General features: G+C 51.2%; 1 protein-coding gene across 1 annotated transcript in view; it reads right to left on the bottom strand.

Annotated features, from left to right (window-relative positions):
- Window positions 1-25,271, bottom strand: part of REC8 (REC8 meiotic recombination protein) — a 1,036,252-nt gene that overhangs the window by 611,435 nt on the left and 399,546 nt on the right. The window contains exons 10-11 of the mRNA XM_069238146.1: window positions 4,003-4,112; window positions 2,496-2,581 (exon numbers count right to left, since the gene is read on the bottom strand). Coding sequence (XP_069094247.1) covers window positions 2,496-2,581; window positions 4,003-4,112 — 196 coding nt within the window. The remainder of the gene's footprint in view (window positions 1-2,495; window positions 2,582-4,002; window positions 4,113-25,271) is intronic.

Raw genomic sequence — 25,271 nt, 5'->3', positions numbered from 1 at the left:
TTTTTGTAGAATAAGTTCTGCATATCTTGCAGTCCCTCACCTTGTGGGATGGATGAAAACAATATATACATTCTTTGTGAGGATCTTTCGAATGTAAACCTTTCTTACCACAGGTGGCACAACGTCTGAAGATGCCTTTCTTAACCAGTTGTGACATGCTGGAATAGAGAAATACTGATTTGGGGATCACCAAATCAGGAAAAACTGAGCAGAGCTCAGGGAGACTGACTCACAACGTGCAGTGAAAATCAGAGGGAAGATGCCTCTGTTGGGAGTGTGCAAAGGGCGCGGTAGCCTGAATGGTCATTGTTCAACTTTGGTCATTATTTAAAAAGTACATAGGTAGGCTATTATGCTGAAGTTTGCATTCACTTTACAGCCTATTATAATGATATATACTGCTTACTGTGATACTGTGGGACTCCCATTTCAACAACCGGGAATTATTCAAGCATGTGAATCTATGAAAGATACCCCAATACTGTTGAATTTGGGTTTCATGTCAGTGTATCTCTTGACCGGGAAAATATGGATAATGGATAAGGCTGTGTTGCAGGATGTCTGCTTGTGTTCCACCTCATGGAATAAACATCAATGGTGTTAGGAAACATGCACCAGCAGCGGGTCGGTGTCCATAGGAACGGCAGCAGCTTCAAAAACGAAAAAGTTAGTTTATAATAAATCTGCTCCCCCAGGGCCAAGAAGCAGGAGAAGATGGAAGTCGGATCCACACAAGAAAAACAAAATACCTTACTTGGTGCTTTATTGTTTTGTCTTATTTGATTCACTGAAGCAATGTTTTGCTGTATGTGCCTTGCATTACGTTTCGCAAATGTTATAGCCAAGAGAGATTTGGGTAAAAGAGGGTGAAGGCTTGACCATCCCTTTGCAAATTAAAACAATGATCTGCTTCATTCATAGCAACTTTTTCACCCCGCTGCTTATGTACCCACTAATGTTGATTGAGTCATGCCACTTTTGCACCAAATCTCTTCTAAAACTTATCAGTTACTTGATGTCTTCATCCTTCCTCAGACACAAATGATGAAAATCTCTCTGATTCTCCTTTGAACTGTTATTGCACTCTGGCAGATGTAGGTTTCAACATCTTGGGGGTGATTCTGACCGCGGCGGACGGCGGTCGCCGCCCGCCAAGCGGTTCCCGCCGAAACACCGTTCCGCGGTCAAAAGACCGCGGCGGTCATTCTGGCTTTCCCACTGGGCTGGCGGGCGACCGCCGAAAGTCCGCCTGCCAGCCCAGCGGGAAACACCCTTCCCACGAGGAAGCCGGCTCAGAATGGAGCCGGCGGAGTGGGAAGGTGCGACGGGTGCAGTTGCACCCGTCGCGAATTTCAGTGTCTGCAAAGCAGACACTGAAATTCTTTGTGGGGCCCCCAGGGGCCCCACGACACCTCATACCGCCATCCTGTTCACGGCGGGCGAACCGCCAGGAACAGGATGGCGGTATGGGCTGTCAGAATCCCCATGGCGGCGCAGCACGCTGCGCCGCCATGGCGGATTCCCATGGGCAGCAGAAAGTCGGCGGTACACCGCCGGCTTTCCGCTTCTGGCCGCGGCTGTACCGCCGCGGTCAGAATGCCCGGCGGAGCACCGCCAGCCTGTTGGCGGTGCTACCGCCAACCTCCGCCATGGCGGTAATTACCGCCAGGGTCAGAATGACCCCCCTTGTTCCCATTCTCATTCAGTCCACCTATGTTCAGTAGATCTGCAACTTTTGAGCTCTATGGATTATTTCATCTGTAATTCCATCTGCTTTTCACACTGCTACCGGGTTCATTACACTCTTTGCGATCTTTCACTTCTGCACCTCATGTGACCTCTGACGATACCCTGACCCATGCAATGTCACCTGCAGTGAGAACCTAAAATGTTGCAAAGGAACCAGTCAAGATTGTTCAATATGTGATTGTTCTTTGGGGTCAAAGCAAACACGAATAAAAGAAAATTGGGAACGTCTGCAAAGAAAGAGGAAAGCCCTTGCAGGAATTCTCTCTGGTCAACCGTGCAAGTGCACTCTCACTCATACCCTGACTGATCTTGTAATGAACCGCCCATACCAACCATCCACAATTCTTTTCCTCAAAAATGTTCATACCTCTTGTAGCAAATGCATACAATTTTTCAGAATGCATAAATTGAAAGCTGAAATGCAGCTGAAATAGGAAGAAACCACACGGTGGAACCAACAAAAAAAACAACAAAAAACAAAACAAAAAACTCGCTGCAAGAATGTCTGTCTGTCAACAAACAGTGAAAGTTTAGCTCCTATATTTGTTTACAACTGTTGAGAGTGCTGCATTGCCTTTTCGTCACATAAATTGAGTGACAAGCTATTCCCTGTTTTTCCATATTATCTAGAGCGCAGGCATGGACCGCTTTATATTTGAATAGAGGCCTTAGGCAACTTTAAGTTTTCACGAATATGAGGTGCATAGATTAGCTGTCCTATTTTTAGCATGTATAGCAGGGCTTACTTGAGGGCTTCTTGGGCGCTCTACAACCGCAGGGGACAGCTCGGCTTGTTGAAGTGAAGGGACCTGAGGCTCAATTGGTGTCACCTCTGGAAAAAGAACAAAGGAAGATGACAATGTCACCAGCAAAAAGTTAATATGCATGTGTAATGCTATCTGTATTTAACCACCGGTTCCATCTTGACCACTGACTCCATTTTGTACTTAGCTTAGCTTCTAACGGCGTCACACTGGTGGCGCAGTTATTTTTCCGCGCACAACTTGTTAACATGTTTTTGCTTTTTCTTAATAGGAAAGGGAACATAACATGGGGGAGGAATGTAGGTAAGGATGTACCAGGCTGAGAATGTTTATGGTAGAGCAGGGTACAGCTCGATCTTAGAAATACACTGGGAGATCTGGCCAGTCTCTGTGTTTTTTCAACATTCACCTGGTACAGCCAGCGCTTGAATTTCACAACTTACTCAAAGGAAGGGGGGTTTCTAGAACCTTCCTCTTAAGTTTGTTTAAAGTATATAAAGGTGGGGAAGCTTGTCATCTGAGGGTAGAAGGAACTCATCTCCGGGAATAGACGCATTTCCCAGAGAATAATCCCATCAGGGTTGTTCTCTCTTGTCTAGGTTGGCCAGGGTTCCACAACTTGAAGTTGTCAGACAAGGGATGATGTCGGAGTCAAGCCTCATGGTGATGCATTTTTTAATTCTTATTTCTAGCTTTGCATGCATGAATACTTAGTCACTATGTATATACACTTAAATTCATTGTTGATGCACTGCATTTTCTTTGATCATTATTATTCTACTGCTGTGATTATTTTAAGAGTTGCATGTGTGTTGCTCACGATATTATCTCAGAGTAAATTGGGAAGTTCCTTAATAAATTCAATACTCAGACTAAGGCCCTCATCCGCCCGCCAAGATCGGACCACCAGGCGGCCGCCAATGCAGCCGCACCCCCGCCGAGGCCATTTGGAGATCCCCGCTGGGCTGGCGGGCGGAAACCTAGTTTCCACCCGCAGGCACAGCAGGGATCTCGGTCGCAACACAGGAGCCGGCTCCAAATGGAGCCGGCGGTGTTGCGGCCGTGCGACGGGTGCAGTTGTACCCATCGCGTTTTCACTGTCTGCATAGCAGACAGTGAAAAGCTGCACGGGGCCCGTGACTCCCCGTACCGCCAGCCTTTTCCTGGCGGTTTAAACTGCCAGGAAAAGGCTGGCGGTATGGGGACTCCTAATCCCCTGGGCAGCGCTGCCCTGGCGGCTTAATACCGCCGGGGCCATTGTGGCGGGAAACCGCCAGCCCCGGCGGTGCGACCGCGGCGGAAGGGAAGCACCGCCAGCCTGTTGGCTTTGCTTCCGTCATAACAGCCCTGGCGGTCTTGGACCGCCAGGGTTGTAATGACCCCCTAAGAGTGCTGCATTCTTTGCATTCCTTTCACTTTGTTCCCTCTCATTCTGAAGTAAAGTAGAGCAGCATGATGAGTTAAATGAGTACAATACAGTTGTGCTTACCAGTAGGAAGCTCGGGGGGCTCTGGAGCAGGGGGCACAATGATGGGCTCGCCAGTCACTTCATCCAAAAGAATCACAGAATCCAACTCTGGACCCGGCTCTTCGGGGAGCCTAAGGATGAAATCAGAATAAGAGTATTACAGACACAGACTTTCTACTAGAGACTACGATCAATAGATCAAAAGTACATTCCCCTTAGATCTCTTCTTTTGGTACCTAAATATGAAGTCTTGACATTTTACATATCACTTTGCTTAAAAGATATCTATTCAGGGTTTACTCCACATATGAATGATTTGGTTGACCTTTGTGTGGATCAGCCATTCATACACTCATGACATTTCTCTGCTTAGAAGACCTGCTTGGTAATTCGGGGGCCCCAGTAGGTGGACTTCCATAATGGTTACTTTTCCAGCAATACTGATATGGCCTTTGACACAGAAGTCTATTTCTGGTTGTTTAAATAGTAAATGGTGGTGTCCGTCTGAAGTAGCAGAGTTTTTCTTTCAAAGCTGGGTAGAATTATTTCATGAACTGATGTTGTACTCTCAGCACCAGCATTCCCATCCAGAAGGAATAATTTATCACAGTGGTCTGGGTTTGTAGAGCTGTCAGAAACAGTACTCCTTTAGTGAGGTGTTCACTTTTAAACCACCATGAGAAGGACTTCAAGCATGCCACCATGTCAACTGTCTGACCAGTTGTTTGAGCAAAGTCTCCACTGGTCCTTCATGCATTACTGAAGCAGTCCCTTTCACCAGTCTTGCTTGGTTCATTAAAAGTATTCATGACACCTAGGCCTAGGGAAAGAAGCTACCTAACAAGCTTCTGAATGTTATTTCCTATTCAGACTAACTTCTATCAAGTGAATAACTCACTGCTTCATCTCTAATGGATGTATTCTTGTCTGCTTTGTAAGTGTATCCATATCACTTCAAAGCAAAATATCTTTAGAACCTGGCCTCTTGCTGCCTTATCGTAGTTTATGTGGAGGCACTGCCTTTGCATGACTGCTACAGCCCTTGGAAGTAATGCAATCCTTTGTTAATGCTTCAATAGCCAGTCATTTGGGAATGGCTGTAAAAAGGTCTTGATTCCCTGCTATGCACCACTATCAATCAATCAATCAACCAATCAGATATTTGTTAAGCGCACTACTCACCCAGCGGGTCTCAAGGCGCGGGGGGAGTTGGGCAGGGGGGGGAATGGGTGGCTACTGTTCAAAGAGCCAGGTCTTGAGGCGCTTCCTAAAGGTAAGGAGGTCCTGGGTCGTACGTAGGTTGACGGGGAGGGAGTTCCAGGTTTTGGCGGCAAGGTGGGAGAAGGATCTGCCGCAGGTTGTGGTACGGTGAATGTGGGGGACAGATGCAAGGACGAAGTTGGTGGAGCGAGCTGGCGTGTCGGGACGTGGAAGTGGAGGCGCTTGTTGCGGTAGGCTGGTCCATTGTTTTGGAGAGCTTTGTGGGCGTGGATTAGGAGTCTGAAGATGATCCTTTTGTTGATGGGTAGCCAGTGGAGGTCTTTGAGGTGGGCTGAGATGTGTTCGTGGCGAGGGAGGTTGAGGATGAGTCATGCAGAGGCGTTCTGGATGCGCAGGAGCTTCTTATGGAGCTTGGCCGTTGTTCCTGTGTAGAGGGCGTTGCCATAGTCCAGTCTGCTGCTGACGAGGGCGTGGGTGACCGCTCTTCTGGTTTCCACGGGAATCCATCTGAAGGTCTTGCGGAGCATTCGAAGGGTGCTGTAGCATGAGGACGAGATGGTGTTGACTTGCTGGGTCATAGAGATTGCAGAGTCCAGTATGAAGCTGAGGAAGCGTGCGTGGATGGTTGGCGCCGGGGCCGACCTCAGAGTGGCAGGCCACCAGGAGTCATCCCATGCAGAGCTGTTGGGGCCCAAGATGATGATCTCTGTCTTCTCTGAGTTCAGCTTGTGGCGGCTTGCTTTCATCCAGTTGGCAATGGCGTGGAGTCTGGTGTGGAGGTTGTTCCTAGCGGATGCGGCGTCCTTCGTGAGAGAGAGGATGAGCTGAGTGTCGTCGGCGTAGGAAACGATGTTGAGGCCGTGGGATCGGACGATGTTGGCGAGCGGAGCAATGTAGAAATTGAAGAGGGTGGGGCTGAGGGAGGAGCCCTGTGGAATTCCGCAGATTGTCTTGGTGGCCTTAGACAGGAACGGGGGAGGCACACTCTTTGGGTCCTTCCTGAGAGGAAGGAGGTGAGCCAGTCCAGGACTGTGTGGCGAATTCTGGCATTGAAGATGCTTGTGCACAGGGTGTGGTGACAGACAGCGTCAAAGGATGCAGAAAGGTCAAGGAGGATGAGGGCGACGGTTTCACCTTTGTCGAGCCTGTTCCTGATGTTGTTGGTGCAGGCGATGAGGGCGGTCTCGGTGCTGTGGTTTTTGCACAATCCAGACTGGGAGACGTTGAGTAGGTCGTTTTCCTCCAGGAAGCGGGAAAGTTGGTTGTTGACTATCTTCTCAATCACCTTTGCGGGGAAGGGGAGTAGGGAGATAGGACGGTAGTTTCTGGGGTCTTCGGGGTCGGCTTTGGGTTTTTTGAGCAAGGCGTTGACTTCAGCTTGTTTCCAGCTCTCCGGGAAGATGGCGGTCTCGAATGAGCTGTTGATGATGGTCTGGAGTTGGGGGGCGATGATTTGGCTGGCTTTATTAAAGATGTGATGAGGGCAGTCACTACCATACACCTCTTGGTGTGGATCTTAGGCCAAGTAATAGAATTTCACACTGGAAATGATCCGTGTTTACTACAAATATGCGGACCATTCAGTATTTCTGCACCACTGGGATTAAAAACTACGTTTTGCAGGTCTATGACACATCAAGTTCTCTCTAAGAAATTTTGGGGGGATTTCTGTGTAATGCTGACATTCAAAATATTTGTATTTCCTCCAACTGTTGGCCTCTCTTAGATCCTGTATGGACTTTAACTCTTTCTCTGGCTCCTTTTTGTGCACAAGGAAGTATTATAGGTATACAGTCTTACTCTACTCAGGTTTCCCTACTCTTTCAATGGCTTGTTAGTTTTGTAAAAGGTGATTATCCTGCAACAGATGCTTCCTGTTAGAAATGGGGTCTCTAGTTGGCAGAGGTATACACCCTTGTCCAAGTAGGGACCACAATCCTAGACAAGTTAAGTCACACACAATCCAAATTATCCTGGGCCCACCCTCTGGTAGCTTGGCACTGAGCAGTCAGGCTTAACTTAGAAGGCAATGTGTAAAGTATTTGTGCAATAAATCATAGAGTAACACAGTGAAAACACCACACAAATACACCACACAGGTTTAGAAAAATAGATAATACTTATCTGAATAAAATAATGTCAAAACGACAAAGGTCCAATAATCAAAAGGTGAAATATCACTTTTAAAAGGGTTAAAAGAGTCTTAATCCTTAGAAATTAACGGTTGTCTCTTTGTTACACACAGTACCTGGTATGCGTCAAAGATATCACGCATGGAGACCGCAGTGCAAGAGATGCGTGGAAAAATAGGGTGTTGCGTCAGATTTTCCATCACGGCACAGACGATGCGTTGCTTCTTTCCACGCTGCCAGGGGTTTGCATCGTTTTCCGGCATGCAGTCTTGGTTCCTCGCTGTGATGCGGGGATCTTTTAAAGCCCAGGGACGATGCAGGGAAAATCCTTGATGCGCTGGAAGTAGACACAGGTGCTGCGTGGATCCGATAGGCGATGCGTCAATTTTCCATCGCAAGGCAGGCGCTGCGTTAACTTTCCAGTTGGGAAGTCAGGGCTGCGTTATTCCGTTCGGGTGTACAGCCATTTCTCGGTTGCAATGCAGGCTTTGTGTTGATTCTGACAGTCAATTCATCGATTTTTGATGCACAAGGAGTTTCCTAAAGAGATGAACCCTTTTTGGCCCTGAAACTTCAGAAAACAGGAGGCAGCTCAATCCAAGCCCTTGGAGAGCACTTTTGGGGAAGGCAGAGTCCTTCTCAGCATAATCAGAGGGCAGCAGTCCTTCTGAGCAAAGCAGTCTAAATGAGTCCTTTGGGCAGCCAGGCAGCTCCTTTTTGACAGGGTGCAGGTGTAGGTCCAGAAGAGTCTGATTTGGTGGGCTCAGAGACCCAGTTTATATACCCAGAAATGCCTTTGAAGTGGGGGAGACTTCAAAGAGTGGTTTTGAAGTGCACAAGTCCCGCTTTCAGCCAAGTCCTGTCTGCCAGGGTACCTGTAGGAGGTTCGGCAGTCCATTGTGTGAGGGCAGGCCACTGGCCTTTGAAATGTAAGTGTCAAGCCCTATACCCTTCTAGCCCAGGAAAACCCATTCAATATGCAGATGAATGCGGGTATGACTGAGTGTCCTGTGTTTGTGGTTGTCTAGGTGAAATGCACAAGGAAGCTGTCAACCAGCACAGACCAGATATTGACTGGAGACAGGCTGTAGGGCACAGATGGTTTGAAGTGCAGAGAAATGCTCACTTTCTAAAAGCGGCATTTCTAAAATAGTAATATAAAATCCAACCTCACCATAAGCAGGATTTTCTATTACCATCCTGACCATACTAAACAGGACCTGTGTACTCCTTTCAGATCATAATCTACCACTCAAAAAGTATATGACGGCAATCCTAATGCTAGTCTATAAAAGGAGCAGAACTCACAGTAGTGGAAGCGAATTTAGGAGTTTTCATTACCAGGACATATAAAACATGGCTTGCCTTTTGCCTACATAGCACCCTGCCCTATGTGTTGCCTAGGGCCTACCTTAGGGGTGACCTATATGTGGAAAAAGGGGAGTTTAAGGCTTGGCAGGTACTTTTAAATGCCAAGTCGAAGTGGCAGAGTAACTGCACACAAAGGCCTTGCAATGGCAGGCCTGAGACATGATTAAGGGGCTATTTATGTGGGTGGCACTATCACTGCTGCAGGCCCACTAATAGCATTTAATTTATAGCCCCTAGGCACATGTAGTGCACTTAACAGGGACGTATAAGTAAATCAAATATGTCAATTGGGGATGAATCAATGTTACCATGTTTAAGGAAGAGAGCAAATGCACTTTAGCACTGGTTAGCAGTGCTAAAGTGGCCAGAGTCCTAAAGCTAGCAAAAATGAGGTCCAAAAAAGAAGGAAGGAAGGAGGACCAAAATGTTTTGGAATGACACTTCAGAGAGGCTATTTCCAACATTTCTGATGGTAGGTTCCTGTTGTGATTCTATTTTAAGCCCTATGTTGTACCCATTGTTTACAGCAGATAGCATCCGTAGTTCTTTTATGAACTTTACCATTCTTCTTTGGGGGGGGGGGGTATAGGGTTGTGGACATGCCGGAGCCCCAGATTGCCGCATGGTACTGAAGCTCCGGGAACGATTGCCCTTTATCATTGTTCCCAGGCGCTCATCTGCTGTTAAAATGCCCCGCTGGTGTTATGTAAGGTATGAACTGCCACCCCCTCCCCGCCCCGGGCAGCCCCTATTTTGGCTGAAGATGCATGGGCCTGCCGCACTTCTCAAGAGACCCCACAGTGACAGGGTCCTTGGGTGAGCTGAGGGCGTGCGCTGCCCGCATCGGCATCCCAGGAGTCCCCCTGGCTCGCCCTCCCCGTACCCCGGTGTGTATCCTGTGGGACCCGGAGCCGCTGAGGGCTGCAGGCTTACTGCTCTGATTGGGCATCTCCCAGACTACATTACTTGTGATGCGCTGCCGCTCCAGGCCTGCGGCCTACCTGCCACTGTGCAGCGACCTTCCTATGGCAGCCCCAGACTGGGGAAGTGGTGGATTGTGGCCTCCTTTCCCCTTCAAGAAGTCAGGTGAGAGGGAACCAGGGCTCAAGCCACGACGGCGCTGTACCATTGCGGAGGCTGATCTCCAATCCTGCTGTGAACGGGCTGGACGGGGAGATATGTGGCACCTGGCAGGCTGGAGACATGCTCCTGGACTGCACCAATATTGAGACAGAGCCTAGAAGCACAGCCCCTATGCCTGCTGCCCTCCTGAGACAGTCGGGGTATGGAGACTCCCAACATTCTTTCACAATTGTTCATAGTAGCAACCTGGTGACTTTCCTGTTGTGCATAACCCTGACTGCAGCTCTGCACCCCCAGTATAACGCCATGTTATCTATACACACCGTGACCACACACCCTGCTCAGTGTCGACTTCAATATACCATAACTGGCCTATTCTGCCCCAGCAGAGGACCTTAGGAGACTGCAGTCGTTGTGACACAGATTCACCCGTAAGCGGGCCGTCCAGCTCTGCCATTACAGCAGAGTTGGGTGCTGGCTTCCAGGCCATCGATATGCGATTCGACACACTTGCCAGCTGCCGGGACCGCATGATAGAGTGCATTGACTGCTATGCTACATGGCTTTGCGGCGCACAGCGCAGAATATCAGAGATTGAAGATGGGAACATGGATGCCCTCTAAAGGCTTGAGAAGGTAGAACGCATGTTTAAAGCCACTGTTGCCAAAAACGAAGACCTGGAGGTGGCCTTGCGCTAGAACAATCTCTGCAATGCCGGGAAAGCAGAGACCTCCAATACGGGCTGGGTGGATGAGTTTGTGGAAGCATTACTGTGTGAGGTGTTTGGAAGATCCACCTTCACTGAGACCTTTTGAGGTTAAGAGAGCTCGTAAAACATTTGTCCCTCGCCCTTTACTGGCTGCGGCCCCGTTCCCCATCATGGCCGGGTTGCTACATTTTTGAGGCAGGGACACAGTGCTATGTTTAGTCTGTGAGAAGGGGCCAATCCAATACCAGGGCGTTGCATTGTCTTTTTTTCCCCAGACTGCATCCAGGCGGTCCAGGATGCGTGCCGCAAGTTCACAGATGTAACACTGCAGAATGAACACTCAAGTATAACATGCTGTACCCAGCCTGCCTATGTGTCAAGATGGATGAACATCATGTCTTTCAAACCCCAGAACATGCCATTCAGTTCTGTATGCAGCACAAGCTAGACCCGAGCTCACTGAGTCACACCCCACTCTGTGGCTCCTCGATTGCCACCCCCTCGGACCTTTGACAAGGTCACCCACCCTTAATGTCTCAATCCTGGAAGCACTGATCAGTAAAAACACTTCCTTGTACTGTGACATGCAGTTTCTCCACTACAACTTCTTTCCATTGAGCTCACTCGGGAAACACATTGTCTGGTTGGCCACACTTGTTATACACCTGGGCGATGTCCATATGAGCGTTGTCCCAGAGGGAAGGGTGCAAGGGCAAACCTGCATGAGCAGAGGTGCCCCTACGAACTCCAGGTTACTGGACTTGGTAAGTGCGGGGAAGCCATTTTACCTGTGTACTGGACACAAGTCACTCACTACCTGTGTCCAGCTCCATAATGGTAACTCTGAACCTGGGCATGTTTGGTATCAGAAGACTGGTAGGAGCAATGCTGGGGGTCCTCTAAGAAGCTCCCAGAGTGCATGGAATCATACAACCAATACTGGTAGCTGGGGGGGCCACTCTGGTACTTACTTTTGGGGTTCCTAGTTCCTCCAGCTCCTCTACAGACTCCATTTCCTTGGGTGAGGGACTGCTTCCACTTACTTAGTATATTGTTTGGTCTCCCCCTAGGGCCTTCACTATGTTTTAGCGTTTGGGTATTTGCTATTGCTTTCTATGCTAATGACTGACTTCTAATGTGTAAATAACGGTGTGTTTACTCACCTCCTAGTGGGGTATTGCATATACAGTATTTTAGTATTTGTGTTACCATAATAGAGGAATAAGCCAAGAAACAGACTTTTATTGGGATTTTTCCATGTCTTCAGTTTTCTACTAGCACACATCTTTCTAAGTTCTTGGAAGGTGAGACTCTCATATTGAGAGTCTGGGGCCTGAGAATTGTGCTCTACTGAAGACATTTTCTTGCTAGAGTGGTGTAGGTGTGCTCCCAGAAAAGGTTGGAGCAAGGGCTATGCTAGACCCCAAGCTTACCCAAACCAGGGATGTTAGAAATGGGGTTTTTAGTTGGCAGTCAGGTTACCCCCTGTCCAAGCAAAAGCCCTCACTCTAGTCAGGGTAAGTCACAAACAATCAAGATTATCCTGTGCCCACCCTCTGGTAGCTTGGCACGAGCAGTCAGGCTGAACTTAGAAGGCAATGTGTAAAGTATTTGTGCAATAAATCATACAATACCACCATATAGCACCACAAAAATACACCACACAGTGTTTAGAAAAATATAGAATATTTAACAGGATAATTGTAGGTCAAAACGAATAAAGTTGCAATGTGAATTTGTAGAGATATCACTGAAAAGTGATACAAAGTGTCTTAAGTCTTTAAAAAGCAAACAAAGGGGGTCATTCTGACCCTGGCGGTAAAATCCGCCAGGGCCAACGACCGCGGGAGCACCGCCAACAGGCTGGCGGTGCTCCCATGGGCATTCTGACCGCGGCGGTACAGCCGCGGTCAGAAACGGAAAACCGGCGGTGTACCACCGGTTTCCCGCTGCCCTGGGGAATCCTCCATGGCGGCGCAGCTTGCTGCACCGCCATGGGGATTCCGACCCCCATACCGCCATCCTGAACAGAATGGCGGTATGGGGTGTTGTGGGCCCTTGGGGGCCCCTGCAGTGCCCATGCCAATGGCATGGGCACTGCAGGGGCCCCCGTAACAGGGCCCCACAAAGATTTTCAGTGTCTACCATGCAGACACTGAAAATCGCGACGGGTGCAACTGCACCCGTCGCACCCCTTCCACTCCGCCGGCTCCATTCGGAGCCGGCATCCTCATGGAAGGGTGTTTCCCGCTGGGCTGGCGGGCGGCCTTCTGGCGGTCGCCCGCCAGCCCAGCGGGAAACCCAGAATGCCCGCGGCGGTCTTTTGACCGCGCAGCGGTATTCTGGCGGTTCCAGCCAGGCCGGCAGCTTCCGCCGCCGGCTGGGGTCAGAATGACCCCCAAAGTCTCTTTCAAGCACTAAGTACCTGGTTTGGAGTGGAAAATCTCCTCAGAGGGCCACAGAAGAAGAGATACGTGGAAAAAGGGTGTGTGCGTCGATTTCTCCCCAGCACCCACGGACTTGCGTCGTTATTTTTCACGCAGGGAAGTCGTGCGTCGTTTTCCGGCGCACGGACAGTCTCTTTCTGTGGATCACGGGGATTACCAGATGTCCCGGGTCTGTGTGTGGATTTTCCTGCTTGTTTCCCCGCTGCGCGTCGTTCTGCGGGGCTGCGCGTCGAAATTACGATCTCACGGCAGGCGTCGCGTCGATTTCTCCTCTGGAGGTCGGGCGGCGTTGTCCTTGCGAAGCCGTGCGTCGAAGTTTCGGTCGTCCCGAGGGCGTCGCGTCGATCAGCGTCAGTGTGCGGCATTTTTCTCGCCGCGGAACAAGCTGTGCGTCGAAAATTTCGGCGCACGGAGCGTCCAAGTGAAAAAGAGAAGTCTTTTTGGTCCTGAGACTTCAGGGAACAGGAGGCAAGCTCTATCCAAGCCCTTGGAGAGCACTTTCACAGCCAGACAAGAGTTCAGCAAGGCAGCAGGCCAACAGCAAGGCAGCAGTCCTTTGTAGAAAGCAGACAGGTGAGTCCTTTGAGCAGCCAGGCAGTTCTTCTTGGCAGGATGTAGTTTCTGGTTCAGGTTTCTTCTCCAGCAAGTGTCACATGAGGTAGGGCAGTGGCCCTGTTTTATACTAAGTTGTGCCTTTGAAGTGGGGGTGACTTCAAAGAGTGTCTAAGAAATGCACCAAGCCCCCTTTCAGTTCAATCCTGTCTGCCAGAGTCCCAGTAGGGTGTGTGGCAGTCCTTTGTGTGAGGGCAGGCCCTCCACCCTCCCAGCCCAGGAAGACCCATTCAAAATGCAGATGTATGCAAGTGAGGCTGAGTACCCTGTGTTTGGGGTGTATCTGAGTGAATGCACAAGGAGCTGTCAACTAAACCTAGCCAGAGATGGATTGAAGGGCACAGAAAGATTTAAGTGCAAAGAAATGCTCACTTTCTAAAGGTGGCATTTCTAGAATAGTAATATTAAATCCGACTTCACCAGTCAGCAGGATTTTATATTACCATTCTGGCCATACTAAATATGACCTTCCTGCTCCTTTCAGATCAGCAGCTGCCACTTCAACAGTGTATGAGGGCAGCCCCAATGTTAGCCTATGAAGGGAGCAGGCCTCACAGTAGTGTAAAAACGAATTTAGGAGTTTTACACTACCAGAACATATACCTACACAGGTACATGTCCTGCCTTTTACCCACACAGCACCCTGCTCTAGGGGTTACCTAGGGCACACATTAGGGGTGACTTATATGTAGAAAAAGGGGAGTTCTAGGCTGGGCAAGTACTTTTAAATGCCAAGTCGAAGTGGCAGTGAAACTGCACACACAGGCCTTGCAATGGCAGGCCTGAGACAAGGTTAAGGGGCTACTGAAGTGGGTGGCACAACCAGTGCTGCAGGCCCACTAGTAGCATTTAATCTACATGCCCTAGGCACATGTAGTGCACTCTACTAGGGACTTACAAGTAAATTAAATAGTCAATCATGGATAAACCAATCAATAGTACAATTTACACAGAGAGCATATGCACTTTAGCACTGGTTAGCAGTGGTAAAGTGCCCAGAGGTCAAAAGCCAACAACAACAGGTCAGAAAAAATAGGAGGAAGGAGGCAAAAAGTTTGGGGATGACCCTGTCAAAAAGCTAGGTACAACAAGGGAGATTAGAAATTCTAACAACTTAGGGGGTCATTCTGACCCCCGGGCCAGGGTCGGCGGGAGCACCGCCGACAGACCGGCGGTGCCCCGCAGGGCATTCTGACCGCGGTGGTTCGGCCGCGGTCAGATGCGGGAAACCGGCGGTCTCCCGCCGGTTTCCCGCTGCCCTGCAGAATCCTCCATGGCGGCGGAGCACGCTCCGCCGCCATGGGGATTCTGACACCCCCTACCGCCATCCTGTTCCTGGCGGGTCTCCCGCCAGGAACAGGATGGCGGTAGGGGGTGCCGCGGGGCCCCTGGGGGCCCCTGCAGTGCCCATGCCAATGGCATGGGCACTGCAGGGGCCCCCGTAAGAGGGCCCCACAAAGTATTTCAGTGTCTGCTATGCAGACACTGAAATACGCGACGGGTGCCACTGCACCCGTCGCACCTTCCCACTACGCCGGCTCAATTCTGAGCCGGCGTCCTCGTGGGAAGGTTGATTTGCCCTGGGCTGGCGGGCGGCCTTTTGGCGGCCGCCCGCCAGCCCAGGGCAAATCCCAAAATACCCTCAGCGGTCTTTCGACCGCGGAGCGGTATTTTGGTGGGGGAACTTTGGCGGGCGGCCTCCGCCGCCCGCCGAAGTTAGAATCAGCCCCTTAGTGTAGTGTGTACCTAGCAGCTAGTAATGGGTTTTTCTGTGGAAAGTAACCAGTGACAGAGTGGTAAGGCAAATGCAATTGTATTATCCCACCGCTGCACCACCAATGCGGGAAGCTGGCCTGGTGTGTGGTGAGCACTGATGGTGTTATCACCTTATACCAGGTCCAGGTATCGCCTATTAGTGAGGTGTAGACGGTGTCTAGGAAGCCAGAGCTCTCTAGAGGTAGCTGTGGATGAACAGCCAAGGAAAATTCGACGGTATTGTTTGCGTTCTGTATCGGATTAGTAATAGCAGATCGACACCGAAGAAAAGAAGAGCTCCGGTAGCCCTTCGGGGCTTCCCTTCCCCGGCGGGGCCTGGTCGGCCCGACCACGTGCGTCTTCAAGGCTCATGGAACGGACCCCATTCCGCTTCTGCCCCAAATGCCACAATAAGTATCCTTATACAGACCAGCATTTGGTCTGTAATTTGTGTTTGTCCCCCGAACACAAGGAGGATATCTGCGAGGCCTGTCGGGCATTTCGGTCGAAGAAGACGCTACGGGACCGGAGAGCTGGAAGGCTTCAAATGGCGTCGACGCCGGCAGGACACCACGACGTCGAAGAAGAGGAGACTTTCTCCAATCCTGATTCGGACGAGTCCGAAAGTGAGCAGCCGGCGAGGCAACAAACCGTGAGTAAACCTGCCCCGGCCAAAACTCACACAAAGATAATGAAAGCCCAGGGGACGCCACCGCCGGCAGGCCATGGCTTAACCCGTAAATACGGTGACCAACCATCGGCACCGAAAAAGGGCACACACGTGTCGAAGACATCCGACTCCGGTCGAGATACCGGCACAGAGTATACTCGGCACCGAGATAATGGCTCCGACACAAACTCGGCACCGAGACATCGGCACCCCGAAACCGAAAAAGGTGGCTTCGCAGCCGAAAAAGATGAGACTAGACACTAGACTAGACACACTAGACACTAGATGGCAGGATAATGCACAGCATGTGTATCTGCAGCTACACATGCTATCGAACATATATATATATATATATATATATATACACATACATACATACACACACAGTCATGGTTAGGAATTAGCATAAGAAAGAACAAGCATGATGGCGCACGCTTAACCGCTCGGCTCCGGAGGGGCCGACTTCAAACGTATGCCTAGACGCGCTGGGGCGGGTGGTGTCGCGCTCAAGGTGGAGCGTGGCGACTGCTGGGGACGTGGGGAGACGGTGGCGGCGCGGCTTGGCCCCCGGGGTGAGCGCCTGGGTTCCCGGGGCCGATCGGGACTGCGGAGCGGCTGCGGCCTGGCTGACGGGCGGGGCCGCCCCGCGCTGAATTGAGGTGCCGCTGGCTCGGTGCGAAGGAGGAGGTGAGCGGCGATTGCGGGTGGGGCCACTGGCGAGGGGCCGTTGCCCCGGGGGTGGCCCCCTGCAGATTCGTGTGGCCCGGCGGGGATCGTGCCCGGGGGCCTGCTGGCGGACTGCGGCCGCGGTCCTGGGTCGTGCGGCGTGCCGCGCAGGGCGCGGAGGCTGTGCGCGGGCCCGCCCCGAGGTGTGAGGAGCAGATCGGAGTGCCGAGTGGGGACGCCGGACGGAGTGTAGTCGGCCTCCCACCCGGGAGGCGGGGCCTGGTGCTTCCCGGCTGCGGGGGCACGGACGGTGAGGAGACAAGGGGACAAGAGGCGCCCCGAGGAGGACTGATAGGGAGCCCGCTTCTCCTGTGCACCCTGGGGGCCGTACGACTGCGGTGCCGGTGGTCGTTGCCCGGGTGCCCCCTGAATGATGGCGGGGGGGCCCCCTGCACCCAGGACGGTTCAAGTTGGACACTGATCGCCCGTCGCGGGGTGTGGCGGCGAGGGTCCGCCCCGTGCTGATTGCTGTTATCACCCGAAATTTGAGAGTGCGCACCATTGTTGCCCGGGGAGGGGGTCCCTCCTGGCTGCTGGGGACGGCGCGGCCTTGGGGGCCTGCCGCGGCTGCCCCTCCCGCGCAGGGCGACGCGGTCTTGGGGGAGGCACCACCCCCGGTCCGGTCCAAACCGCCTTGTTTCCGACTGCGCCGCTGGTGAGGACGCTCGGCGGAGACGAGCTACACGGCGACATCGAGGATCCTGGGCGCACCTGCTTACTGTGGCCCAACGAGCTGGGGATGACTGGCATGGTGTCGGAGACTCCTCCTGGAGCGACCAGAACCTGAGATCTTGACGGCAACAGATTGGGTGAACGGGCAGGCCAACAGCAGGCAGTATAATTACCTGCACAGCGCGCCGGCCTCGTTGAGACGCCCTCCTCTCCATATTCAATGCCCTCCAAGGGCAGACCCAAGAACAAAGCCATGGAACCCATGACACTGATACCAATGGCGGATAACGAGCTGACCACACAGAGCCAGTCACAAACCAAGGTTCAGGACACCCTGGACAAGATACTGGGTGCCATTGAAGACACCAAATCCACTCTACAGCGTGACATTAATCAGGTGGCGATAGAGGTGGGGCTATTGAGAGCCGACCACCACAAATTGGCCGACAGAGTAAAGGAAGCAGAAGCAACACTAGAGGAAGTTGTCCCAAAACTAGCAGAAGTATCAGCGGAGGTGACCTCTCTGGCAGACAGAGTGGCGAAGCTCGAACGGCGAGCTGAGGACGCAGAGGGCAGAAACAGGAGAAACAATATTCGCGTGGTGGGTCTCCCTGAGGGGGTCGAGGGGACTAACATGGTGGAGTTTCTGGAGAAATGGCTAAGTACGGTTGTGGCACCAGGATGCCTGACCCCCTTTTATTCATTGGAACGTGCACACCGGGTGCCGGCTAGACCGCTTGCTCCTGGCAGTCCGCCCCGGGCTGTAATTGCTAAACTCCTGCACTATAGAGACAGAGACATCCTCCTGCAGAAAGCCAGGGAATTGGGTCCGTTTAAAGTGGCCAATGGCGAAGCAACACTGTTCCCTGACTTCACCTTGGAGGTCCAAAACAAGCGTGCCTCCTTCCTGGCCGTTAAAAGAACTTTACGAGAAGAAGGGATACAGTACTCATTGCTCTATCCAGCAAGACTACGAGTGATTGTGGAGGGGAAGACCACTTTCCTCCAGACTCCGGAGGAGGCATGGGAGTGGCTTGAGAGCTCGGGGTCGGGCCCGGCGCGGCCTGCGTCGGGGGCCGCGGTGGGGGAGGGTCCCGGCGGGCCCTGAGAGGGAGAAGGCCAGGGGGCGGCCGACGGCTAGCACCCACGCAGGCACAAAGGGAGACTGGAAAGAGAGAAGCCCTAAAAGCGGCAGCCAAGATGGGAGTGGAATCGTCTCCGCCGGCGGTCTCTGAAGAGGAATCAGAAGACATAGTGGTGTCCTCGCCCGAGGGCTCTGGGGGATCGACTAGTGCACCGGAGGTAACCCCACAAACGGCTGATGAACTGGTCTAAACAGAACCCGCACCGGCGCTGAAAGGCGAGTCAAGATAAGCAGTACGGTGGCCCCTCCGGACCTGGCCGCTCCCCCGGACCTGTTTCTCGCCTGTCAACCCTGCCTGGCGAGTATTGACTTGATGTGTTTGTTTGATTTGCAGAGTTGTAGGACTTATTGGGCAGCCTACAGTTTTGGAGGCGCCCTGGGGAAGGGGAGTTGGTTTTTTTTGTTATTAGTTATACCGGCTATATGTGCGATGTGGGCTGATCATAATGAAGGTGCAAGCTTCTGGGGGGCTTGGCCGGGGCCGGGGGCGTGTAGACTCCATGTACAACGGGTTCTAAGAATACGATGGTGGGCTACAACACTATGACCTGGAACGTTAGGGGGATGGGCACTCCGAGTAAGCGACATAGAATTCTTTCCTTTTTAAAAAGAAGAGGGGTGCATATAGCTATGCTACAGGAGACTCTCCTCGCGCCCGGAGAGGGAGAGAAATTACGGAGGAGATGGAGGGGTCAGGTATTTGCCACAGAATATTCAGCTTACGCAAGAGGAACCCTAATATGGATTAGAGCGGGAGTTCCATTTGTGCTAGATTCCTCCAACATAGACAGGGAGGGAAGATTTGTCATTCTAGAAGGGAAACTACGGGGGCTCCAGTTGACCCTGAGTTGTATATACGCCCCCAACCAGGAACAAGCATTATTCATGACGGGCCTGTCTGGGCATCTCACTCGTCAATGCACGGGGGAAGTACTAATAGGACGAGACTTTAACGCAGTGCTTGATACCGACCTAGATAGGTCTAACCCCCCACTGCAGGGAGCAACATCAATTAAAGCAGCAAAAAAACTAGCAGAGTGGCTGGACGCCTGGGGGCTGGTGGATGCTTGGCGGCTACAACACCCTGTTGCCAGGGATTATTCGTTTTACTCGGGCCTCCACCAGGTACATACTAGAATCGACAGAATAGTTTGCACAGCAGGGCTGGCCCGAAGTATGACCCACGCGGAGTACCTTGCCCGCACAATATCTGATCATAATCCTCTATTGATGACATTGAATGTATCTCGGGACAGACCTCCTATACCGGCATGGAGAATGCTTCCGTCGGCCTTGGAGGACCAGGCGTACAGGGAGGGGTTACAAAGCTACTTAGAGGAACACATAGAGGATAACCGGGGATCTACTTCCTCCAGAGGCATAGAGTGGGAGACACTCAAGGTGGGGACGTGGGGTCATTGTCTGGGACAGTCAGTGGGGATAAAACGTACACTTGAGAGAGAATTAAACGCACTGGAGAAGGTCATCCACGAGGGGGAGTTGAGACAGGGCCCCACAAGACAAGCGGATGAAGAGTACGAGAGTGCGCGTAGGGAGCACTCCCGAATAGAAGAGCGTCTTAGATGCCACAGTGTGCAAAGATACTTGGTATCCATGCAATCAGAGGAGGGGAGATCCGGTAGACTTTTGGCATGGCTAGTGCGCCCGAATGGTGATAGTGGTCCTATTGCAAGTGTATTGGACAGGGGTGGGGCATGCAGAATTAGCCCAGAATCCATTAACGACGCATTCAAAGATTATTATACGTACTTGTATAGGAAGCCCACAGACTTGGAGGTGGGGATCCTTGATGGTTTCCTAACTCGGATGTCTTTGCCGGCTTTGAGCCCGGAGGACGGGGCCGGCCTGGGGGGTCCAGTGACTGCAGAAGAGATAAACGAAGCAATCACGCAGCTGGCTCCTGGGAAGACCCCGGGCACAGATGGTCTTCCGATGGATTTTTATAAAAAGTATAAATCCTTATTAACTCCCAGACTGAAGGAAATGTATATGGAGGCGGTAAAGAATGGGGTGCTCCCTTCCACGCTCCGTGAGGCATTGGTTGTGCCGCTCCCAAAAACAAATATTAGTGATCCATCGGTAACAGAATTTAGACCACTATCAATGCTAAATAGCGACTTTAAGATCTTGAGTAAGATACTAGCTAATCGGTTACTGCCCCTTATGCCGACCCTGGTGCACCCTGACCAGAACGGTTTTATTCCCGGTCGCAGCACCTCCTTGAATCTTAGGCGGATTTTCTCTAAAATGCATATGCCTGATGAGGCGAAGCCACCAGCCGGGACCTTGCTAGCTGTGGACTTTGAAAAGGCCTTCGACTCGATCAGATGGGATTACTTGAGGGCGACAATGTTAAAAATGGGCCTGGGTGGTGGCTGGGTTGCCTGGGTGGACCTGTTATATTCTTCCCTATTAGCAAGGGTCAAGACGGGTGGGACAGTCTCAGCTGCTTACCCAGTGTATCGGGGAACTAGACAGGGATGCCCCCTGTCTCCATTGTTGTTCGCTTTGGCGATGGAACCCTTAGCGGCGTGGGTGCGAGGTGAAGGAGCGGGCAGAGGGATTCGGTGGGGACCAGTGGATCACATTATCTCGCTATATGCAGACGACATTTTGTTATACCTCAGAGACGGGGCGAGTGGACTCCCCTGGGCCCTGAACGTACTTGAGGAATTTGGTTTAGTATCAGGATTAAGACTTAACCGTAATAAAACATATGTGTTCCCCCTGACGTCTGGATATGGTCGCCCCATAGCGTGCCCGGTGGACTGAAATGGGCTCCGCGTACATTTAGATACTTGGGGATCCAGATCTACCATGGTATGGCTGACCTAAGAGAGGGTAACCTAGGTGGAGCGCTTCGTTCACTGAGATCATCAGTAGCGTTCTGGCGCTCTTTAAAATTGTCAGTGATGGCTAGAGTGGCGCTATCCAAAATAATCATGCTCCCCCGACTGCTCTATTACTTTGCCAATTTACCGCTGTTAATACCCCGGGCATGGTTCCGTGATCTGAACACATTGCTTAGAGAACTAATTTGGGATAGTGGGCGAAGACGTACCACTCTCGTGACCACCTGCAGGCCTCCTCAAGCGGGAGGCCTGGGGGCACCTGACTTTGAGGCATATTACCTTGCATCCCAATTGCAGTGGATAGCCGGGTGGCTTACGGGTCGGGCCAATTGGATTTATATACGGCCCAGGGAGTGATTGATACGGCGTGGATTGCGGCAAACATGGCAAACAGGAAGATAACTCTCCATGGGAACAACATAATGATAAAAGTGGCAATAGGATGTTGGAAAAGATGCACGAAAAGAGTAGGGGTTGGTCACCCGTATTCTCCAGCTCTGCCGCTGGCAGTACTTGCTATAGAACCCAGGGGGAGGGGGCCGGGAAGTATGGGACTCAGTCACTGGCTAGCAGCGGGAATAGAAGTAGTGGGAGGACTTTTTAAAGAGGGAGTCTTGAGGGGATTTGTTGACTTGATGGAGGAGGGTGTTCCCGGGGGACAGTTTCTACTGTACGGGAGACTGGTACATACCCTTAGGGCTCACTGGTACACGGCAAATGCGGAACCTGACACACACGGGGTCTTGCACTCACTGATGACATTAGGTGAGGAAACACATCTCATCACCAAGATATATCGGGCCCAGGTTGAGGCAGCTTTAGACCCCCTACGTTCACTGAGAGGAAGCTGGGAGGGCACGGTTGGCCGAGAACTCACAGACTCAGAGTGGAAAAAGATACTGGCTTACCCCCGGATGGTGTCACGTAATACACGCTTAAGGTACCTTCAATATAATTACCTGCATAGAACATACCTCACACCCCACAGGCTGTTCCGTATATACGGTGGATCTCCAGCGACCTGCCCGAGGTGCGGGGGGGGGGGGGGGGTGAATTTCGACCACATGGTTTGGACTTGCCCGGTGATCCAGACTGGCTGGAAGGAAATGTTGACTACCTTAACTGAATTGCTTGAGATTGAGTTAAGACCCAGCCCCGAGATGTGCTTGCTGGGCCTCGGACCAATGGCACTCTGTGGAAAAGTGAAGGGGCGCTTTTTGGACCTCACCCTGGCACTATATAAGAGACTAATCTCGAGGGGCTGGAAAGCTGCGGGTTGTCCTTTACTGACTGCCTGGGAGAATGATACATTAACGTGGGCTAGAGCTGAATTACAGGTCCTAAAAGCAGAAGAAGCCAGGAGTATCCGCCGGGTTCCCATAGCTCCGGGGTGGGAGAACTTAGTGACGAATTGGGAGAGTATAATTAGGAGATTGGTGAACCCAGCAAGAGAAACCAGCGACTCCCAACCCACGCCGAGGTCGGAGCCAGGCGATTGTAGCACATAGATAGGCGCCCAGAACAAACCCGACCTCCACGTGGCTTTCATTAATTGAAGAGGCCTGAAGGCAGCTGGGCCGTGGACCCCCACCTCGCCATCGAACATGATAGGCAGTGTGCGTGCCCCTCCGTCTACACGGCGCGTCCCTGCGCCCTGGGCCGATATCACCCCCTGCTTAAAATTAAAATAAAAAAAAAATAAAAAAAATGGATCTGGCATAGCACCTTCAGTTCAACAACTATAAAAATTATTTGCACATAGCCGCATGGTTGGCCCTGTGTGGCCTGTTCTTTTTTTTTCCCGCCTCTTCCTCCTTCCTCCCACACCCAATTGGGTGGCACCTAACCCTCTACACCATTATTCCAAGTTACAAGGAAGAAGGGGTTTAAACCTGTTGCTTGACTATTGCTTATGCAGAACAAAGAGCTGTAACAAAGAAAAGTGATTGAATAAGTAAAAGAGTAACTGGTTGAATAAAGAGAAATAAAACGACTGTTAATAAAGATCGAGCAATAAGCGAAAAAGTACAAAATAAGAAGCAGATATAAAAGTGCATGTGAAATGAATAAATATGTAACGCTGTAATAGCAAAATGTTAATAAAAATATATTCAAGGTCAAAAAAAAAAAAAAAAAAAAAAAAAAAAGAGAAATAACATTACATTGGAAGGACCCAGGTGGCCCACTAATAATTAGATGGTAATTGCACTGGTAAAATGGGCTGAAATAGAGAGCACAGTACTAATGAGAGAAGCATCCCGAGGCCAAGGACCCAGAGAGAGTGTTACGCAATGAGACTGGCTGCTTGAAAACCTAAAACCAACCGATGCCACCTCCTCGGATGAAGACAACTCTATTGAATTCAGACTCCGAACATGACACTACAACTACTTAATAACGCCGGAGCGTTAACCTACCTCGAGACTTTTCATCATAAGAAATATATTGAAGGACTTAGTGCACGATGGGGGGGCGGGAGGGTTCAAGTTACCGGGGAATTTCCCAAAGTGTTTTGATTCATGTTATCACCTTTATAAAAGTAATAAAAGATATATTTAAAAAAAAAAAAAAAAAAAAAAAGAAAGAACAAGCATAGGCAAGAAATAGCAGAAAAAAGCTAGGGCCCTAGGTGAAGGCCAACACATATACTAAAATAGTGGAATGCGAAGTGAGGTCCCTTCAGAAGGATGTGGAGTAGTTTTAATGGAGCTGGGAGAACTATGAACCCCAAGAGGTGAGTACCTAGGTGACCCCAAGTGACAAGGAGAGCGGAGGTAAATTACCTGGTCTTCGAAAGACTAACAAAGGGACTTGGAAAAGGAAGATTGCAAGACCACTACCATTCCGATGGAACCCAATAATGGATTCCCAAAGAAGAAGACCTGCAAAAGAAGGGGACAGAGTCCGGTCCACGTAGGAGTGTCCAGGTGGGCAGGAGCCACTACCCACCCTTCTGTGGATGAAGGTCTGGGTCGATGAGGGAAGATGAAGATCAGTTGTGGAGCCCAGGAGCTGCAGAGAGGTCATTGGAGTCATGCAGATGATGTCCCATGTCGGTCGCTGGGTTACAGATGATCAGTGGTCAGGAGGGCCACCAACAAGCCTTTGCAAATGCAAATCCAGGCAGAAGAGGGCTTGCAGAGAAGAAGAGGACCAACAAGGTCCAGTGGACTCGACCCTTGGAGGGGAGTACATGCTAACCCTCAGAAGTCACAGCCCCCACAAGCAACCAAGTGACAGCAGGTACAGTAAGTTGCAGTGAGGCCCAGTCAGCACACCGGGAGAAGAGTCCCACATCACAGGAGCAGCAGAGGAGAGGCTGTCCTTGCAAGGATGAAGTGCTGGGGGCCGGGCTACTTGAAGCCTGAAGATCCCTTGGGGCAAAAGGCCTTGGTTGTTGCAAGAGTTGCAGTGCACAGGGGTACGGTCCTGCAGGGAGAGGCAAGCGTTCACCGTCTCCCAACTTGGACAGCAGGTAGAGAAGACCAAGGGGACTATTCAAACCTATCACCTGTGTTGGAGATTCTTCCTGAAGCCGGATGACAGAAGATCTCAGCAGCCAGTCATCACTGTCTTAGGTGCAAGAGAGTAACTCCTTCACTCTAAGGGAGATTCCTTCCTGCTTCTTTGGTGCAGCTGAAGTCTCACCAACCCCAGAGGATGCACCGCTATGGAAATGGTGCAAATGCTCGACGGAACCGGTGAAACAATGTTGCAAGGCAAGGTCGTCTCAGGAGTTGCAGGCCTGTTTGGTTCCCGTGAAGTCCAGCAGCGGTTCCGATGGCCAGGAGTAGAAGAGATCGTTGCAGAGGAGTCCTGGTGGAGTCTTGCACACTGAATCTTGGGCCCCACATGCAAGGGAATCCCTAATAGCC

The sequence above is a fragment of the Pleurodeles waltl genome, chromosome 6 (assembly GCF_031143425.1).
Source record: "Pleurodeles waltl isolate 20211129_DDA chromosome 6, aPleWal1.hap1.20221129, whole genome shotgun sequence".
Lineage (NCBI taxonomy): Eukaryota > Metazoa > Chordata > Amphibia > Caudata > Salamandridae > Pleurodeles > Pleurodeles waltl.
The sequence above is the reverse complement of the archived record's forward strand: the minus strand, read 5'-3'. Positions and strand labels throughout refer to the sequence as shown.